The 21,836-nt window shown below is 40.5% G+C and overlaps 1 protein-coding gene across 6 annotated transcripts in view; it reads left to right on the top strand.

The window, feature by feature from the left end:
• Positions 1-20,906, top strand: part of ACSL4 (acyl-CoA synthetase long chain family member 4) — an 81,512-nt gene extending 60,606 nt beyond the window's left edge. For all 6 annotated transcript variants that reach the window (XM_020967210.2, XM_020967209.2, XM_020967214.2 and 3 more), the window contains 8 exons: positions 2,431-2,502; positions 7,470-7,609; positions 8,647-8,819; positions 11,073-11,147; positions 13,973-14,164; positions 15,268-15,382; positions 16,303-16,460; positions 17,957-20,906. In XM_020967210.2, coding sequence (XP_020822869.1) covers positions 2,431-2,502; positions 7,470-7,609; positions 8,647-8,819; positions 11,073-11,147; positions 13,973-14,164; positions 15,268-15,382; positions 16,303-16,460; positions 17,957-18,114 — 1,083 coding nt within the window. In that variant the 3' untranslated portion in view covers positions 18,115-20,906. The remainder of the gene's footprint in view (positions 1-2,430; positions 2,503-7,469; positions 7,610-8,646; positions 8,820-11,072; positions 11,148-13,972; positions 14,165-15,267; positions 15,383-16,302; positions 16,461-17,956) is intronic.
• Positions 20,907-21,836: the final 930 nt, after the last annotated feature.

Raw genomic sequence — 21,836 nt, 5'->3', positions numbered from 1 at the left:
TGCCTTAGGGGCAGCTAGATGGCACAGTGATTAGAACTCCCGCCTTGGAGTCAGGAAGACCTGAGTTCAAATCTGGCCTCAGATACTTGACACTAGCTGTGTGACCACGGGCAAGTCACTAATCCCGATTGCCTCACCAAAAAGCAAAAAACAAAAACAAACATCTCTGGTTTAAATATTTGCCTTTTAAAAAATTCCCAGGATTTTCGCCCTAATAAAATGTGCTCAGCACTCTGATGGGATAATCTATATATGTGTTGAGAGGGCATTCTTCATGAAAACATTAGAAGGGATAGATGTGTTTTTGTATATGATTTTTTACAATCAGGTACACTTTAAAACCAGTGGACTACATGGCCTTAAATCAGGGAGTGCCATGATCTCAGAAAAGTATAAAGTACAGATAATGCAAAGGGCAATGATAAGATGCATGGTGGGTAGATATGTTAGCAGTAATGACTTGTGCCTGAGAAGACTGTAAAAGACATCATCATTATCAGGCATTTGGCTAACTAGAATCAGAGGTGAGCCAATAATATAAGGACCAATGGATAGCCTGTGTTGCCTGAGCATTTGTGAGATGTTCAGAGAATACATCAGCACTTATATGTTTTGCACCCCAGGGATATAAAACCAACAATAAAACACTCCCTTATGTTCTACTGGACCAAGAGCTGTTGGGAGGTTGAGGATGGAGGTGCCATATGAGCTGCTTTTGAAAGGAAGACAGAAGGGAATTCCTCAAGCCAGTGCAAAGACACAGAGAGAGGGGATGGAATGTTGTATGTGAGGAAGAGCAAGAAGGCCAGATTGGCTGGACCATCGAGTGTGTGTGTGTGTGTGTGTGTGTGTGTGTGTGTGTGTGTCTGTGGTCTGTGTCTGTGTCTGTGTGTTGGGTTGGGGTTGAGGGGGAGTAATGTATAAACTTAGATAGATTGGGATCCAAGACAGTTCTGAAGGACTGTCCATCCCCAGAGAAAGAACTGTTGGTGTCTGAATACAGATTGAAGCTTACTGTTTTTACTTTATTTTTCTTGAAGTTTTTTTCCCTTTGTTTTCTTTCACAACATGACTGTTATGGAAATGTTTTGCATGACTGCACATTTATAATCTATATAGTATTACTTGCCTTCTCAATGAGGAGGAGTGGGTAGGGAGGAAGGGAGAGAATTTGGAATTCAGAGTTTTAAAAACAAAGGTTAAGGGGCAGCTAGGTGGCAAATTGGATAGAGCACTGGCCCTGGATTCAGGAGGACTTGAGTTCAAATGTGGCCTCAGACACATAATACTTCCAGCTGTGTGACTCTAGGCAAGTCACTTAACCTCAATTGCCTCACTAAAAAAAAAAAATAAAAATAAAGGTTAAAAATTGTTTTTACATGTACCTGGGGGAAAAAAACACAAAATAAAAAATTTGGGAGGGGTGGGTTAGGCAATTGGAGTTAAGTGACTTGCCCAGGGTCACACAGCTAGTAAGTATTGTGTGTCTGAGGTCATATTTGAACTCAGGTCCTCCTGACTCCAGGGCCAGTGCTCTATCCACTGTGCCACCTGGCTGCCCTCTAAAAAATTTTTAAAAGATAGATTGGAACTATGTTCAAAAGGAGCTTTAAATGCCAAATAGAAGAGTTTGCGTTTGATCCTTGGAGGTAAAAGGGAGCCACTGAAGTTTATTGAATAGGAGAGTCACATGGTCACACCTGTGCTTTGGCAGCTTCATGGAAAGAGGAGAGACTTAAGGCAGGCCAGAACTAGAGTGGTGGCCATGTGAATGAAGCAAAAGAGCCAGATCCAAGACGTGATGTGGAGGGACAATCAACAGGTCTTAGAAACTGGTTGGATGTGAGTGAGAAGGAAGAATTGAGGGTGACTCTAAGGTTATAAGCCTGTGTTACTGGGAGTATGTATGGTGGTGCTGTCAACCAAAAGGATGAATTTAGGAATTAGTTGTAGGTTTCGAGGAGGAGATCATTTGGAGCATGTGGTGTTTGAGATGCCTACCAGAAATCCAGTTTGGAATGTCTCCTAGGTAGTTGGTGATGTGGGACTGATGCTTAGGAGAGCAGGGGAGTAGAGAAGTGGGAGTCCTCTGTATAACGAGGAGGAGACTTGAGTTCATGGGAGGTGATTCCACCATAGAGAGAAAAAAGAGGGCCTGGGAGAAAACTTTGGGGAGCATTCAGTCAATGGTTAAAGCTGAGAAATTATGGAAAGATACAGATAAAAGTCCACCAGAACCAGAAGGCACGTTGGGATTGGGAAATCCCAGATCCATCAACATAAAACTAATATGGTAACAGTTTTGTACCTGTAGCTCTTGTAATGCTCGAATGACACTTAAACACTTTTTCACTAAGAAAGCGTCTGAGTTATTTTGAACGTTTTTTGTGCTTTGTTTACATAACATGTTGAACTTTTTCTTTGTTATAGTCCAGCAAAATTAAAAAAGGAAGCAAAGGTGACTGTAGTGTTCTGAAGCCTACACTTATGGCGGCTGTACCGGTAAGTGGAGGCTGACATCAGCAGTGAATAATAATGGTTCACATTTCTGTAGCACTTAAGGTTTATAGAGCACTTTCCTCACGAGGGTCCTATGCAGCAGACAGAAAACTTGAATTCCAAAGGGGTATTTGACTTCCCAAGACCATCCAGCTAGTCTAGGGGTCAGAAGCTGGGCTTAAACCCAGGCCTTCTGACTCCAAAGCAAATTTCCAATACATAACAGTTTTGATCATGAATTTGTTTGTGAATGTGTAAGTGCCACATGCCTTTTTTTTTTTAATAGCACTCATAGATGCTCATTTCCATAGCTTGGCTTTTTATTCAGTGCCTAAGAAAAGTAGGTTTCAGTTGGGTGGTTTAAAGTCATTCAAACATTTGAGAAAAAGAAATGAAAGCTTCCTAAATATGTACCTGAAAACAAGATTTAAAAAAGGTAATACTGTTTTCAAATAACCCAGTGAGAAGACTTTGCCATAGTAATAGCCAATATTCAGACAGGCTGGATAGCCTTATCTTGGGGACGGGACAGAAAGCATCAGCTGCTTGGGGCAGGCATTGGACCGCAGAAGCCCCTCCCAGCTTAAGCATTCTGTGATCCTCCAGCTGGAAAGGGATCATCTAGCCAGGGCTTCTTTTTTTTTTAATTTTTATTTTTAGGCAGTTGAGGTTAAGTGACTTGCCCAGGGTCACACAGCTAGTAAGTGTCAAGAGTTTGGTCTGAGGCTGGATTTGAACTCAGGTCCTTCTGACTTCAAGAGGACTGCACCACCTAGCTGCCCCTAGCCAGGTCTTCTTCAACTTTTTCCTCTCATGACCCCTTTTTGGCAACATTAGTTGGCATTGTGTGGCCTGAGGGCCTGTGAAGTGCAAAGCACACATGCTTTGTGTTCAGAACCAAGGCGGCAGTGAAGTAACGCTGCCAGAAGCACCTCTAATTCCTTACACATTTGATTTTTAATTAATTTTTGGTCATTGCATGTTCAGAAAACTTTTACTGTTGCCAGATTTTTTGTGACACCATATGTGGTTACAACCCACAGTGTGCTCATCTAGACCAGCCTTGCATTTTTACAAATGAGGAAACTGAGGCCCAGATAAGTGAAATGATTTTCTCAGGGTCACACAGCTGGAATTAGAGCCCAGGTCTCCTGACACTGGCTTGGCAAGACCTTATCAGCATAAATGATTCCCAACCAGAGGGAATCTAGTTTGAGCAGCCTAGGTGTTCAGAATTATTCTTTTACATGCTGCTGTTCTTCACAAGGGGGATGTTGACTTTTATAGCCTTTCTGAGATGAGAGTTTGGAAACAATTTTGAACATAGCTGAAACCACTAGCTAATAAGATTTTTGCCAATTTGACTTTTCTAAAACTAAAATAGGACTAAATCTGCTCTGCCTATAGTGGAATATATTTGCATATATGTTTCTTGGATGGATGAACTATCACTTATGACTCCAACTTCACCTTTATCCATATCTCTTGCAATATTAGTTTTTTTCATATGGTAAATCTAAGAAAATTAAAATCCTCATCTACTACTCCAAGAAATGTGTGATTTGAAGTCTTCTTAATTTTAGACTACAAAATTATTCCAGTAAGGCAGATAATAAAATTGTTTCACGTGACGGTATCTTTCTATGTAATGATAAAAATTCACAGAGCACTTCTTTCCCCAACAACCTTGTGTGGTAGGTAGTGCAAATTCTCCCCATTTTGCAGCTGAGAAAACTGAGGTTTGAAGAAGGCACACAGCTCATGACTAGCCTCAGAGCCCTGAGCCTCCTGCCTCCAAGTTCTGGGTTCTTTCTTATGTGCCTTTTATACCTCTCTGATAATAACTTGCATTTATATAATGTTTTAGAAGATCTGTTTAGAGGTGTTTATAATTCAAGTCCTTGCCAAGGGAATTGAAGTGTGAAAGTCTTCAGCCTGCAAAAATAAATATGGTTACCTCAGTTACAATTTGTATCACATATAATTTTATTTTCTCAACTGCTTTTCTCTCCTAGGGCAGACAACACATACAATCTTATTCCCACTAAATGAGGATTCAGATTAAAGCCAGTGAATATTAACCATAGCTCGCATTAGTAGCAGCCTAGTACTACATCATCTCTAAAGCTGGAAGGGACCTTAACAGTCATCTTGTCTACCACCCCTTTCTCCCTGATTTTGCAGAGGAAATAACTGAGGCTCAGGAGTATGAAATGAAAGTGATTTGCCGAAGGTCAGACACTTAGCTAGTGGCAAAGCCTGGTAGATTCAAACCCAAGGCCTTGTACAGAGGGCATTGGTTTTAGAAGTCCCAGTCTCAGACCTATGTGAAGGATTGTAAGTGTGATGGTCATTCCTTTGAATTACTGGAATATAATAGGGTTTGTATCTGTTTGGATGACAAGAAGGCATCCCCCCCCAAAAAAAGGTTTGTTCTCTCTCCATCTCTGAACTTGTGCATGGCTCCACAGGAGCCATCTGTAGTTTGATTCAGTGCAAAGCTTAGTCTGTGATTATTTATAGTAATACTTGCTGTTTTTTGGAACCTGTGTCTAGTAACATTAGATATTATTGTTCTCTTCATAATTATTCTATAAAGTGTGAAGATTTTGTTGTTTAATGGTTTTCCCTTATTGGTCAAAGACTTTCTCCTCCTTATAAGTAGAGCATTGATTGGGCTGGGTATCAGAGAAAGTGTATCTTAATCCTGATTCTACCACTGATGATTTAAAAGGCCCCACATGTAAAGTTCTCATTTCTGGGCCTCTATTTTTCCTCTATTGAATTGGAGTAAGACTATTTAAATCTTCTGGGGCATAGGATTTACAAGACTATCAATAGAGATCTTTATTCAGTACAAGTCAATTAAAAAAAAACATTAACAGTCTCTTGGGATTGGGTTTTCTTTTGTTTTTGTTTTTTGCTTTTTGGTGAGGCAATTGTGGTTAAGTGATTTGCCCAGGGTCACACAGCTATCTTTTTTCTTTTTTAATTCAGTGGAACAGTTGGTTTTTGAGATGGACCTTAAAGGATTTCAGCCGGTAGATTTCAGAGCATTCCTGAAATAGAGATCAAGGGGAACAAAGACATAGAATTGACATGGTTTAGTTGGAGCGTAACACACATGGAGGTTAATAAGTGTGAGGTGGCTAGCTAGGAAAGGGGGGTAAGACCAGATGGAGATTGGCTAGGGAGTATCAGCATTAGGGAAGCATTGAACATTTCTGATCTATACATAAGAAAAAGAAATGGGAAGTATCAGAGATGACTAGGGAGGAGAATGAAGATGGGAAGACCATTTGGGAGACTGTTGAAGATGATGGTGATAAGAGCCCATCCAGGAGGTGGTGGAAGGAATAGAGAGGAAGGGCAGCCAAGAGAGTTATTGCAGAGAGAGAAACTAACTGATGGGACATGATAATCAGTGGGTCAAAAAGCATTTATTAAATGCTTACAGTATACCAGGCACTGAGAATAAAGGTCTGCCTATAAGGAGCTCACATTTGGTAGCGGGAGGCGGCACATAAAATGGATGGGAGTTAATGTCAGGTGAAGGCACTAGCAACTGGGAGGAGGAGTAGAGGGAAGGAGAATATAAGAAGGTGGGAGAGGTAGGAAGAGGCCAAGTTATGGAGAGCTTTCAAGGTCAAATAGAAGCGTTTCAATTTGATCCTGGAGGTAATATGAGGAGCCATGATACTGGAAGCAATATAGGCAGCCACTGGGGTCCACTGAGCATGGCCTCAGGTCTTCTGACTCCAAGAGGGGAGGATGAATGGTCAGACTTGTGTGTTAGAATATCACCTTGGCAACCAATTGGAGGATGGATTGGAGTGAGGAGAGACTCAGGTAGGGAGATCAGTTAGAAGGCTATCACCATAGTTCAGAGTAATGAGGACCTAAGTTAGGGTGGTAGAAAGAAAGGGGACATAGGTGGAAAATTTGCTAAGGTAGAAATGACTAGGTTAGAGATGTGGGGTAGGTGAGAACAAGGAGTCAAGGATGACCCCGAGGTGCCTAGGTGATTGGGAAGCATACACTTTAAAAGGGAGGGTATGGGAGAAAGGATAATGAACTCATTTTGAATAGGTTGAATTTGAGGTGCTTTTATATGGGATATTCAGTTCAAGATATGCAAAGGGCATTTGATACAAGACCATAGCTCAGGAGAGATACTGGGCTAGATAGATAGATCTAGGAGTCATCTATATAAATAGCATAATTGAAACCATGGAAGCTGGTAATATTAAGTGAAATAGTGTAGTTGGAAAGGAGATCAGGCCCAGGCCCAGGGCCTTGGTAGACAGCCCAGGATGAAGAAGCAGAGAGAAATGACAAACCACCAAATAAGACTGAGAATGAGCAGCCAGAGAGGTGAGTGAAGAGAGAGCTGAATCATGAAAACCGAGAGAGGAGAGAGTTTTAAATTCTGCAGAGGGGGTGGTCAAGGAGGAGGAGAAATGAAAAAAGGCCATTAAACTTGGCAACTTGATTGGATATGAAAAATGAGGAAGAAAGAATAGTCTTAGATATCCCAACCTTTCAAACATGAGTAATCAATGTTTTGAAACTTGAGGAATGTTTAAAACTGTTTAGCCCAAGAATATATTTCAATTCAGATGAAGGAAATGAAACATTTCTTTTTGTGGGAACTAGATGAGTTGTTGACACATTTATTTGATAATATTTCTTATTTCAGCATAAGTATGCAAGAGGGGCCGCTCCCATCTCATACTTTAGTCATTTTAAAATAGTTAATTATTGCCTGTAATTGAACAAAGTCAGTAAAAATTAATTACATGTTAAAGAAAATAAGTATGTATGATATGCTAAAAATTTTCATAAGTGTTGTCAATAAACTGTCTTCAGTGAAGAGAGAGTGAGTGTGTGTGTGTGTGTGTGTGTGTGTGTGTGTGTGTGTGTGTGTGTGTTTTGCATAGAAGTCACTTTAATCTTTTCTTCACCTTTAGGAAATTATGGACAGAATTTATAAGAATGTTATGAGTAAAGTTCAAGAGATGAACTATTTTCAGAAAACTCTCTTCAAGATAGGCTATGACTATAAGCTGGAACAGATCAAAAAAGGATATGACGCCCCTCTGTGCAATTTGTAAGTACATTTCTTGATTCCAATACTATTATAGGTCATCTTGAAACCTTCTATTTCCAAAGCTCATTGGGGTGTAATGGGAAGAGCCCTGAATTTGGATGTATGTTGGGCAACTGACCTCTCTTTTGGGGACTTTATTTTCTTCATCTATAAAATGAGAGGGCTGCATCTGGTGACCTCTAAGTTCTCTTTAAAACTACATCCTGTGATCCAGAGTATTCAGGTGGAAGGAGCAAATGGACTTTATTTTGGGGTTACTATCATGATGGCCCTTTAAGCCATTTCTTCCTAATGTGAAATTATTCAAATTCTTTGATGTGTCACAAAACAGACATGGCAAACACTTGGGAAATGCACAAGAACTTTACCAACAGTTTGGGCTCAACATGTTAGCAATTTTCAATGGATTTTCAAGCCAGCTCGGTATGCTTTGGGTATCAGAAGTGTCATCATTTGCCTATATAAGTTAAGAACAGAACTCTTAGTTTTAATAATTAGGTGGATATTTTTGAATTGGGAATCAGAAAATGGCTTAGTGCATGGACTAGACTTGAGTTAGGAGATTTCTTTTGTCTTAGACTCATTTCCTCATGGAAGTTTCATTGATTCATTTGTAAAAACATACATATGTAGATTTAATGGCCTTATCTGGAATTTCATGCCATAGAAAGGGATAAATACTCAAAGATAATTACTTTAATTTCTAAACCTGTAATCTGTGTCATCATTTCCAGATGTACATTTGTCCAGGCTGTAGTGTCCGGTATTTGCCTTTCTAGATATAGCTCTAAGTATGACTTCTGTTCTTTTGTTTGTGTAAAGATCATAAAATCTAACCTCACTTGTTTTTAAAAGGAAGAGTGTCTTTGGACAGTTATTGCTTTTTAATTCTCATAATACTGAGGTTTTAGTGCTTAAGCAAAGCCGAGAAATCCTTACTAAAGCAGTTCTCACTAATTTGCTCTTTAGATAACCCTGTGTCAGCAAAAATGTGCAAATATTTCTCCTTCTCTTCCCCACCCTTCCCTTTTATCAAGTCTGCTGTTTAAAAAAGTAAAAGCACTATTAGGTGGGAATGTCCGTATGATGCTTTCTGGAGGAGCACCACTTTCACCACAGACACACCGGTTTATGAATGTCTGTTTCTGCTGCCCCATCGGCCAGGGTTATGGATTAACTGAATCTTGCGGGGCTGGAACAGTTACTGAAGGTCAGTGTTGTTTTTGTGTGATTAATGATGGTAAGTATGTACTCTGCCCCTACAGCTATTTCCATTGGTACATAAGCATGAATGAAAACTTGGGGGGGGGGGGAGTCATCTTATTATTACCTCCTGTGTGATAGGAATCAGATCTTAAAGCTCCTGAGCTAGAGAGGTGGAAAATAACGCCTCTCCTTACCAGTTTTAAAGTCTCTGAATTGGGGCTTCATGTTTCTAGCTAGGTTCTGTGGGAGAAGTCTCTGCCTCCTGCATGTGTGATACTGAGTGGGTCATTTGATTACCGTGGGCCTTAACTTCCCTGTCTGTAAAATGAGAAGGTTGAACAGAAGTTCCCTTTGAGCTCTAAATCTCTGCTTTCCTAAGTCCATGACCCACATTCTAGTCTCATGTCTCCAACTGCCAACAACACATCGCCACCTGGTTATACTGCTGTCACTACAGACAACACATTAGAAACTAAGTTTGTGAACAGTCAACAAAAACTCACTTCCCTTCCCCATTTCTCTCTTCCGTCATCAGTACTACCATTCTTCAAGTTTCCCAGGCTAGAAACCTTCAAATTCCCTTTGAGTGCTCACTCTCCATTGTCCTTATCCTACCTAACCCATCACCAGGCCCTGTCATTTCTTCCTTAGAAATTATTTCTTATATTTTCTCATTCTTTTCCACTGTAACTACCTTAGGCTAAATTACTGGACCACTAAAATGGTCTCCTGACTGGTCTCCCTGTCTCCGGTCTCTCTGCTACTCTCCAGCCCATCCTCCATCCTGGTGCCCAAAGCATCTTGCCGAGACACCAGTCTGACTGAAGGGAATTTATTCTCAGAGAACTGGTCCACTCTTTTTGACCTATATTTGCTTCAGTTCTTCTGTATGCATATAAAATATATTTTCTGCATATTTGGTTTTGCCTTTTAACATTTTAATTTAAGAATTTAGTATTTCTTTTTTCAATTCAGTCATTAAATTCCCCGGTGTGTTGATATTTTTATGATGTAAAGTGATCTTGTACTGCCTGACGGACTGGTCTTTTCTCAGTCTTCCTTCTAGTTGACTTCTCCGGTAGCTTTTGACAGTTGAGCCTCCTCTTGCACACTGTCTTCTCGGTTCCTGTGACACTTGTCATTCTCCTCCCTGTCTTACCACTCCTCTGCTAGGACACGATCCTGCTCCTACCCCTGATGACTAAATGTGGACATTCCCCCGGGCCTCCAGCCTGGTGCCAGCTCAATCATCGTCTCCATGGGATGCCTCCCACATCACAGTCCTCTCATCACCACCCGCCCATTGGGCATCTTTATCTGGATACCTTATGGGGGTCTCAAACTCAACATAACCAAATGGAAACTCGCTGTGTTACCCACCCTTCCGGCCACTTGCTCTATTGCTGTTGTGGGCACCACCATCCTTCTCGTTGATTCGGGTTCACAAACTTGGAGCTTCCTTTACTCTTTGCTATCCTCTTGGCCTCTCATTTGCTAAGTCTCATTGTTTTTACACCCACAGCTTCTCTTTCATCCATTGCCTTCCCTGCCATTCACATAACCTCTGCCCTTTTAAAATCACCTCTCAACTTGACCAGTGCATTATTAGTCCAGTTGGTCTCTCTGCTGTTTGGCCTTCCCCTTTACTCTGCTGTCCACACAGCCACCAAATTGAGAATCCTAAAAATCGGCTATGTTACTTTTCTGCTCTGATATCTTCACTAGCTCCCTGTGGGATTCTGGGATAAAACACCACTTCCTCAGCCTGGCACTTATAGGTTTCCACAACCTGGCTCTTGCCTCCATTGCCAGCTTTATTTCAGATCATTCCTCTTCCTAATGCACTCTCTTCTAGTCCAACATTTGTACCTCTGTGCTCGGAACCCTGTCCCTCTGAGAATCAGGAGTTTCCTACAGAGCTCAGCTGAGCTGGTGCCTGCTGTATGGTGCTCCCCATCATCAGTTTGTACAACTCGACATACACTCCTCTGCATATATATTATACCCCTAAAAGAAGATGTACTCCTCAACCACAGGACTGTTTCACTTTTATCTTTGCCTCTGCAGTACTTGGCACAGTGCCTGCACAGAGCAGGCGCCGATAGATGCTTGGTGAGGTGACTTCTACTTTTCTGCCAACTCCTTCTCCTTTTTTTTCTCTCTGACCCTCTACCTCATGCCATTCCTCCCATATTATACAGTCTAGAATGTCATAGTCAATGCTGGTCTCTTTTTTCCCTCTCTCTCTCTCTCACAGTTACTGACTACAGCACTGGTCGAGTAGGAGCCCCTCTTATTTGCTGTGAAATTAAGCTCAAAGACTGGCAAGAAGGTAAGAATTTTATGCTGTTCTCAGCCCATTGGACAGTGCCCACTGAAGACCACTCATAGAGGGTGAGGAGTATCTCTGGCTATGCTCTTCCACCCAGAGCCCAACCCAGATGTTTTCAGGGAGTTGCAGGTGGCTCTGCCCCACCTTGCCTTGGAGATCCTGGGATCTGTCTGGCCTTTTAGCTATTCCCCATATATAATGTTCATCTCCCACCTCAATGCCTCTGTATAGGCTGTCTTCCATGTCTGGAAGGCACTTCTTTCTTGCCTCTTAAACCTGCTTTCAAGGCAAGACTCAGCCTCATCTGGGTTGTGAGTCCTTTGCTGTGCCCCATTATTACTCTATGTATATACAGAGCCCCACTCTCCCAATAGAATGCAAGCTGCTTGAGGGCAAGACTCCTTTGTCTCCCCAGGATCTAGCACAATTCTTTTTGTTTTTTAGGCAGTTGAGGTTAAGTGACTTGCCCAGGGTCATACAGCTAGTAAGAGTCAAGTATTTGGTCTGTGGCTGGATTTGAACTCAGGTCCTCCTGACTTCAGGGCCAGTGCTCTATTCACTGCGCCATCTAGCTACCCCCAGAGCATGTAATTCTTAATAAGCATTATTGGTTGTTGAATTGAAGCTGTCTGAGGAGCAGCCTGGTCAAGAAGGGCCCTCAGTCCCACGTTGTCCCTTTATGGTTCCACGGCAGTGGTGGCAGAGTAATAGAAAAGGGGCCAGAGGCGTACAAACACTCATTTAATGGTCGGTGTGCTAAATGTAGACTTAGGTTAACCCAACAGTCATTCAGTTGGCAATGGCGGTACTCCAGAATATTTGGAGTGCCAGGTTATCTAAGGTGGCATGCTTTGCTTTATGCTGATGATTTCCTTAAGCTTCCTCTTCAGAGCTGAACCACTCCCTCAGGGTTCCCCAGAAGAAAAGCTCCAAAAGCTTTGGCAGATAAATAAATAAGAAGATTCCTTTGGTAATTTGTGATTCACCGGTACTGTCTAGGTGGTTAAATTGTGCTCATCTGCTTTTAAAATGCCCACTATTCTGTTGTTCCTTTTATTGATTTTTTCTTTTTGCTTTGCCCATGAAGAGAAAGGTAAGCTAGGCCTCACCACAAAAAAAAAAAAAGAACATTAACATCCCTAAACAAACGATTGACGGTTCCCTTGCCTCCAGGGACTATTTTATCTTTTCTACATCTTCTGGCAGTCAGTACTAGAACAGTCAGAGGCAAGAGAACAGAATTCTTTCTAGCCTTCCTGCCCAAGTCCTTGAGTTCCAAATCTCACCACTCCATGCCACCAAGCTGTCATCAAATAATTTTATTTTAAACATTGGATCTCAAAAAGTCTATTACATTCATTCCTCAGGGAATCTCTGATTTCATCAATGGTATTCCCTAGTGCATTGTTCAAACCCTTCCAAGTCTTAGGACATAGTAGCTGCCAGTGGGTGGGGTGAGGGGCTCCATCACTTGGTGCTTATCTCCAGAAGAGTAGCCCAGACACATGCCAGTCCTTGAATGGCAGACACAAAGTCCTTTGCCATGCCTTTCTAAGTTCAGGCAGGGCCTTCAAGCATCCATATTACCATGAAAAAGCATCACAGGTAGGATTTAAGTGATGGCTTTGATTTGAAAAGTTTGTTATTCCATCCAAAGGCCACAAAACATGTGTCTAATTTTCTAACAGAAGCCTATAAAGAAAATGTCAGTCAAATTGTCATGCAAGACTTCAGAAAATTTGTCAACATATTTGAAGTACAAAAAATGGAAGAGCTTTTGCTAAATATGTGAGAGACACTATGAAGTAGTGGGGAAAAAAGGTATTGAGCAGACCCCACCTCAGACCTTGACTGCGTGACCCTGGGCAAATCATGTAACTTGTCAGTTTTCACATCTGTAAAATAGCCATGACAGTATGCGTACTCTGTGCTTCACAGGGCTGTTATGAGAAAAAGCCATTCCCAAGGCGCCTCTAGTGTTCTCTAAAGATGAGCTGGTAGAAGGAAGCTCCCTGTGTTGCCACTGTTATTGGGGAGGGAGGTCCCCAACCTGTCATTTCATCAATTTGGGGAATTCCCAGTGTGGAAGCTCTCTACCAATGCAAAGGAGCAATTTGGTCATAACACATAAGTCTTGCTATGTCTTGGAGCACAAAGAGGCTCAGTGACTTTCTGAGAGTCACACAGCTGGTATGTGTCAAAAGACAGAGCTTATATGAGGCCTTAAACCAGCCCTCTATGCACTGGGCCATGTTGCCTCTCTTGGCTTTTTCTTATTATTATTACTGTACTGCTAAACTTAAGACCTGTCCATTTTCATACCTTCTCTCCCCTGGCTTTGTTTGTTCCTGTTATCCTACTTCCTGTAACTGTAAATGTAAATTCCCATTGAAAATACTCTTTACCCACTCTATGTACAAGGACATCTTTCCACACATCAGACTTCAAGTTAAGTCTTTTACCTCCAAACTGTTCTTCCTATATCTGTCCTCTGGGACCGACTAGAACACAGCTAATCCTTCTTTTCTGTGTGACAGACATTCGGGTATTTGAAGACAGCCTTCCTTCCCTGCCCAGGTCCTCTCCAGGCTAACCATCCATAGCTCCTTCTCCTGCCCCTTGAGTGGAATGATCTCAAGGCCTGTTACCATTCAGGATATGCTCTAGCTTACTGACAACATAAGACTGACCCTCTGGCAGATTGTAGTTTAACATAATATATACAGTGTTTGATTACTAGCTAATTATAGAAAAATCATGTTAATGATTAGCAAAGTCCATTGTGTTTTTAGAGCATGGGGCCAGTTTGCTTTTTTGATTTCTAGGAGGCTATACCATCCATGATAAGCCAAACCCCAGGGGTGAAATCGTAATTGGCGGGCAGAATATTTCCATGGGGTATTTTAAAAATGAAGAAAAAACAGCCGAAGATTACTCTGTGGATGAAAATGGACAAAGATGGTTTTGTACTGGAGATATTGGAGAATTTCACCCTGATGGATGTTTACAGATCATAGGTCAGTTTTTTGTTGTGTTTTTTTTTTTACTTTCTGCAGGTTTAATTTGCTTTTGATAACTTAAGTATCTGTAAAGGTGATAATGGGAAAATCCTTAGCAGTTGGATTCAGTCAACATTTAAGAAGTCCCTACCTGCCTACAGAGCACTGTGCTAGGTATAGGGCTGGTGCTCCTGTTGAGTGAAAATAGTAGGTGTGTGTATGTGTGTAGGAGTGGAGGGCAGGGGGTGCAGAATTTGATGTCCACCAACATGCATCTGGGCTCCTCTCTCCTCAGCTTACTCAGCCCACCATACCTCTCCTTTCCCCTTGTCCGGTACTATCCTCATTGTCAAATTGCCAAAGGGCAACACAGGCACATTTTGGTCCAAGATTGCAGCTTCCGTAGCTCTAGCCAGATTTAGTCATTGGGAAATGTTAGTATCAATAGCAGACATTAAGTTCTTCTTGCTTTGACCCCACTTCAGAAAATTCTTGGGAAGGTGAATTTGGATCCTTCCACAAGTTCTGTGCTGCTTGGAAGAGAGTTTCCAGGAACATACAAAATTGAATCCCAAACTTCTGAGACCTTACTCGAATCCCCTTTGGAGCGCACCAACAGGGGGGCCCTGGAGGCTGCTTGGCCTTACAGTACAGCTCTCGAGTGGTTGCCAGGCCATGTTCAGGCCTTTGAGCATGAGTGCACTGGTTGTAAAGCCTCTACTGATCCCGCTCATGTGCCAGTGTGCTCTGATATTGTGCTATCTGCGGCTCCAACATGGCTAAATACTTAAAGCCACAGGCTCCCCGGGGCCATTCAAATTTTCTTTCTTAGGCATTTGCCATTTATCAAGTAGGAGGAAATTTCATCGTATTTTTTCATGGGTCTGAGATTCAAATATGGCTATATAGAATGAAATGTTCATGTTCCTAGCAGTTCTTAAAATAAAGGTCAAGTAAAATGATGTGTGACAGAAGTATTAAATGTAGGAAAGCAATCAGATTTTGAAGGACTGTCTCTACCTTTAACATTAAGGCAGAGAAACTGAAGTCAAATCTAGATTTTAGCTAAAAGAGTGAGTCCAATTCTGAGTAAGTCAAAGTTCTTCTCTATGACTTCCTAGATCGGAAGAAAGATTTGGTGAAGCTCCAAGCTGGGGAGTACGTGTCTCTGGGCAAAGTGGAGGCTGCCTTGAAAAACTGCCCACTCATCGACAATATCTGTGCCTACGCCAAAAGGTCAGTGTCCCATGAAGCACATTCTATGTCTGAACTTCTTTCTGAGAGGAGCAGAGGTAATTAGGTGAGGGGTGTGCATATGTGTGTGCATGTATATATGTGTGTACTCCAGAATGCTATAGAATGGAAGGAACCTCAGAGCTGTCCAACCATTGCATTGTATTTATTTTATTTTTCTTGCTATATTTGTTTTGACACAAGCAATTCCTAAGAATCACCCCCATAGGACCCTCTCATTAGGAAAAACAAAAACAAGCAAAATTCTAAATGATAGAGATCACAGCTGACAACACATGTATTTTTCCCCTCTTGTAGTTTTTATCTTTTCTCAAGGGAGTGTATTTCTTATGGTAAATAGTCCAATACTTTAACATATCCCAGCTTTTTCAGCTGTTATCCAGTTGTTGGGCACGTAATTTGTTTCTAATTTTTTACTACTCTGAAATAATTCTGCACTGAATGCTTTAATACCCATGGGACCTCCTGAGGGTACAATAACCCAGATGTGCAACCCCTTAAGATGAGGAAAGTGAATCCCAGAGAGAGAAAGTTCATCCAGTTAGTTCATGGCCAACCAGAACTGAACTCTCTGAGCTCTTGTACTCCAGGATTTTTTTTTCTGCTGTTCCTGAAATACAGTTTTATTTAAAACTGAGACATCAGGAGCATCCTGAAATTGTCAACCGAATAATGTGTAGCCTAAACATTTTAGTCTTGAGATGTAGAAAATTGTGACATTGAGCTTTCTAACTCATTTACATGAGTCAGTGTATGTTTTTTGTGAGGCTTTGTAACTTGTTAATCAGACCACGAATAACTTAGAAGAGTACAGCTTTGGAAATGTTTTGACCACTGTTTCGTTTGTCATCACTTAAGATAAACTGCTTTTTGATATGATATGTACTTTTCCAATCTTTTAGTGACCAGTCGTATGTGATCAGTTTTGTGGTTCCTAATCAGAAAAGGCTGATGGCCCTGGCCCTGCAGAAAGGGGTAGAGGGATCTTGGGTAGACATCTGCAATGACCCTACCATGGAAGCAGAGATACTTAAGGAGATTAAAGAGGCTGCAAATACCAGTAAGTATGATGACATTGGCATCTGGCCTGGTGTCATCGGGAGCCACTCAGAACTTGAGCTTATAAAAGACCCCATCGTTAAAGCCTCATTGTGGGGCTTTTTAAATTTCTGTAGCAGTATTCAAGAGATGTCAAATTATTTAAATAATTGGGATAATACATCTAGTTCTTAAATTTTTATATCCTTGGAGAAGAGAATAGGAAGCGTTTTCCTCCTAAATCTTTCCAGGTTCATCCTCCATGTCCTCTTCCTTCTGTGTCGGTGTCCTCCAGGCCTCTATCTTGGTCCCTCTCCTCTTTGCATGTTCTCTGTGTTCTCAGCAATTCCCACAGTGTAGGGGAGACACTGTTGTAGTCCCCAAGTATTTGAATTGCTCTTTTGGCCTAAGAGGGTGGCAATGGAACCCTTGGATAGAAGGTACAGAGAGGCCCGTTTGGCTCATTGGGAGGGAATATTTTCCTCCTGTCCAGAAAGTAGAAGGTGCTGCCTTAGAAGGTAGGTCATTCCTGATCACCATGGATCTTTAAGAAAAAGCTTTGGTAATATATAAAATAGGAGTCACCTGAGATTATTATGAATAAACCTTTGGAGTTTTAGTCATTAATTTTTATTAATAATAAATAACATGACAAAGCAGTTTTTCGGAATTACCATCATAAAATGCTTTGGTGTTTGTCTGAGTATAAATAGCAATTGCTTCTGCTCTGGCCAGAAACCCTGAGGGTCTTCCCTTCCCAGATTTGATTTTTTTTTTTTGAGTAGGTAAAAGAGGCCATTTTTTTGACCTCATTTCTTACCTAACCTTAATCACTGAATGGATATTGCCTAAGAGAACTGGGAAAGATCTTATCTTACAAAGGCTTTCACTACATCCAGGGTCATCTGCAGTCATCCTGATCTATATCTTGCCACTTGACCCAGATGGCTATGGAGGAGAAAGTAAGGCTGATGACTTTGCACAGCCCTGCTTCACTTAAATCCAGTTCTCTTGCAACTCAAGACATCACCTTCCTGGTGTCATTGGTCCTCTTCGAGAACAAAGGACAAAAACAACAACAACTTCCTAATTGAAGTCTGTAGGCTTTCTACTTGTATGAAATCCACAATTTTTCCCTCTCCTTGGCCATTCAATGAAGTGTGTCTAGGAAGACTCAGGATTCATCTCCTATTTGGTACTTGAGCTACCACAGTGCCCAGAAAGAGTGTGTTTGAAGGTACAATTGTACATAAATATAAGCCTACACAGGCAAAAATCCCATCCAAATAAGGGAGTAGATATGAAACCACCTTGTAAAATACTGTTAGTAGAAATATTTGGCAGAATTATTATTATTAAGCGATTTAACATTCCCATCGAGTTCATTTCTCCTGAATCACTTGTGTAGAAAACATCACACTTCATGAAGTACATCATTCTGCCTGGTTTGTTTGGTTTTTTTCTTAGTCCTGTGAGATTCAGAAACACTTAATTTGACTCTCATTCTTTTCCTTTTAGTGAAATTGGAGCGTTTTGAAATTCCAATCAAAGTCCGCTTAAGCCCAGAACCTTGGACTCCTGAAACCGGCTTGGTAACTGATGCTTTCAAGTTGAAAAGGAAAGAGCTGAGGAACCATTACCTCAATGACATTGAGAGAATGTATGGAGGCAAATGAATGTTGGGCCTTTTCTGAGAAATAGCTGGGCCATGCCCTCTGCAATTCGATATTTTGGTGTTTTCCTTTTGCCTCTGGCTGTTAGACTACACATAGAGCTATTACAATCTAAAGTTAATCAAATCAAAACAAAAAGAAAAACCAATTCAAATGGCTGTTGAGTCTCCTTTAACTTTTATTTGCATTGTTCTCATGAAACCTAGATGGAAATCTTTTGCCTCTAGCTACTTTATTGAATTTTGATTCTTGACCCCATCTGAGTTGCAAAGCAAAAATGTAACTTCCAGGATCTACCTAAGGTTCATTTCTGGTTCCTTAAACCTAGGTAAAGTCAAAGCAAAATAAATAGGGTTGGAGTAGAGGTTAAAACTTGCACTTTCTAGGTTCAGTTGTCTTCCTAATTAGAAGCTTCCTCCTTACTTGTCAGGCTTGACAGACAGACCTATGATCTCACTACTCAGTGCAGCACCACTTGGGGGCTTTGACATCCTTTTCCAATGTTTATATATGTTATGTAGTTATCGAAAAACAACTCATGGCTATAGTATCGTAGACAGATATAAATGAAATACCGTATTCTTTGAAAGAGTCTATAGGATAAAGAATTAAGGTTACAGACATGCATTAGAGATGGTATCATCTATACATCATTATAATATTGTGAATATTTACAGTGCCTGAAGTTTAAATTAAGACAAAAAAATGCTACTGAGTAATGTATTTAAAGGGAAACTGGATTGCTTCTTATCACTGGTTGAGATCCGAATTCAATAACCACATTCCTTTGACATTTACAAGTGGCAAGTGCATTTTTTTTTAGGTTTCTGGCAAAATGCCTGCCAATATCTATTTAAGTTGAAAACACAGGATCAAAAGCAAAATGGTGGAAGGTTACATCTCATGTGAAAGACAGTGGCGTCAACAAATTGTAAGAGTTGTGCCCAACTCACAACACTTAAGAGCTCATGTTTGCAATTTTTTTTGACGACTCTGAAGAATCAATTTCAAAATGTACTTCCATTAAAACAAATATATTTTTTAGGGTTTTCTTAAAAAGGTTTTTCTGTCACTGGTTTGGATTCTTGGTGTTTTTCATTTTGGAAAGTCTTGCAGTTCACCCTAATTCTAGTATATTACAAACGAATACAATATTTCCTTAGCAATCTTGTCTATGTCCTCTGGGTGAGTAACTTGGTTCCGTTCTTGGAAGTTGGTTTAAAAGGGAAGAAAGCACTGTCATCCTATTTTTTCCTCTTTTGTAGAAGAAGTTAGAAACTGGAAATTCTAGGTGTGGGCATGGGACCGTTCAATAAGGGTTCATCTATTGTTTGTGCTGTAACTTATTGTGCGTGTGTTTTTGTTTTTTAAACCCTTAAAATTTTTTTTGCTCCCTTTTCCCTGCTGGCTATGTGCACTTGAACTATAGTTACTGTTAAAAAAAAAAAAAGTGAACATTCTTAATACTGTTATACTTTGCACTTTTTTTTCTTAATAATTTTATGTTGTGCATGTGTGTGTTGCTTACATTTCTTTAAAAAAAAAAAATGTTGGCCGCCACTACAAGATAGTTTTCCTTGCTCTAAAATATATTATAAAGAAAAGAGATTCTTCTATTCATAAATATTTAAATGTTATGTATATGATGGTAAAAAGGAAAATAATCTGGAATGAAGGTTTTTGTAAAGATTTTATCTGTTTAGTGTTCAGGGATGTAAAATGCTGGGCAAATTGTTTGTGCAATGATACGTGTGTGGGTATTCTCCCGATCCCCGGCTCTTCTTTGATCTGTAAAAATCAACCATCATTAGTTACTAAGTGAACAACTCAGCAACCTTGACTGTTTAGGGACTGGCCTTTAGGGACTCTTTTCTTAGACTTTTTAACTTCATAATTTTTCTTTCCATTTGTAAAGCTACCTTTGGAAAGGTGACTTTGGCTAAATGTGTGTGATATTTTCTCAGATTTTCATTTCCCTCATTCTCATCTCCCTAAAGCTAGAACACTGCCAACTAATCTATTGTGTCAACCCTTTAGATTGAGTAAATTAACACTTTAGGTGCTGCTAATTCTTTATGAAAATCCAAATATCGTTTAAGGGACCAGGGAGATAGATGCCACTACGCCCCACTTTTTTTTTTAATCTAAATGCATATTTGTTTACATACACAGAAAAGTCTTTTCCATATGAATAGTGGCTTTTCAGAGATTTGATCTTTGGAGATTGACCCCACGTATTTAGTACACGTTTAAATTGCTCACTGTTGATTTTTTGTGTCAGCCATTTCACAAAAGCTGTAATTAAAAAAAACCAAACCAAACCCAGTTCCATAGGCATGATTCTAAACTGAACCTTTGTGATTTGGGCTTTCTACACCTGAAATATATCATCTTGCCTCAGTTTCTACTGTTTATTGTCATGACTTTCACCATATGTGGAAGTATAATTGCATATTTTCCAGAGACTAAATATAAATGGTTCACAAAGTCAGAGTGTTCCGTTTCTTTGATCGCAGGGATGGGTTAGAATACTTAGCTGATAATGTCTCCATAGAATATGTATGTAATGTGTTTCTGAATTAGAAAAAATAGGAACAGAGAGAGGATTGTGTTGTTTTCTTGGTCTAAGGGGAAATGTTTAATTTTCAAATATGCGCCTGTTTGTACTTTCTGTTAAAATGCATGATTGCAAAATCGTTATTGGGTGTGGTGTGCTGATTCCTAATGGAAAGTTTTGTTGTATTTTTAAAGTTTGCACTCAGATCTTAAGAAATAAATCCATCCATAGAACCAGGTCCATTTGTGTGGAGTTTTGTAACAAAATTGAGCTTATGTGGATGAGGGGGTGCCAGGAAACATTTTTAAGGGTCTTCCTTTTAAAACTTATCTTTTAAAACCCCACATAACTAGCATTTACATAAGCCCCCATTCATTTTGTCCATTTGCCCCATATGACACCACGGTTCATTTGAATGGAGACTATTGCTTTTTAAATGGTTAATGGGTGGAACCCCTTTCTGGTGTGGGAGCAAAATGACTGTCATATTATCTAAGCCTGATGCTGTTAGATCAGTCTATGCCCTGGAAGTTTTTTTGTCTGCACTATATCTGACTCATGTGTTCAGCAGTATATTTTTTCTTTTTTTTTTAATTTATTTTTAGTTTTCAACATTCACTTCCACAAGATTTTGAATTCCAAATTTTCTCCCCATTTCTCCCTTCCCCCACCCCAAGAGCTTGCATTCTGAATACCCCTTCCCCTGATTTGCCCTCCTTTCCATCTCTCCCTCCCTTTTCTTATCCCCTTCCCCTTCTATTTTCCTGTAGGGCAGGATAGATTTCTATACCCCATTGCCTGTATCTGTTATTTCCCAGTTGAACGTTAAAAACAATTTTTTTAACATTTGTTTTTAAAACTTTGGGTTCCAAATTCTCCCCCTTCCTCCCGGCCCCCCCACCCTCATTGAGAAGGCAAGTAACTCGATACAGGTCATACATCTGCAGTACATTTTTTAAAATACCGGAAAATCCAGGGCACTGAGAGATAGAGGCGTGACTTCTGAAGTTTAAGGGGAAAGGTCACTGGCCTAGGAAGAAGGGTGCCTGGCTTCTAGTCCCTTCTCTGCCACTAACTGGTGTGTCCTCCCCTCCCTCTGAGCTTCAGGAAGAGGATGGGATTAAATGCAGTACAAAAGCTCTCCATACTTCTCTTTCAGAGGCTTTTT

This window comes from Phascolarctos cinereus, unplaced genomic scaffold (assembly GCF_003287225.1).
Source record: "Phascolarctos cinereus isolate Bilbo 61053 unplaced genomic scaffold, phaCin_HiC Scaffold_8;HRSCAF=390, whole genome shotgun sequence".
NCBI lineage: Eukaryota > Metazoa > Chordata > Mammalia > Diprotodontia > Phascolarctidae > Phascolarctos > Phascolarctos cinereus.
This window is presented reverse-complemented; position numbering and strand designations above follow the sequence as displayed.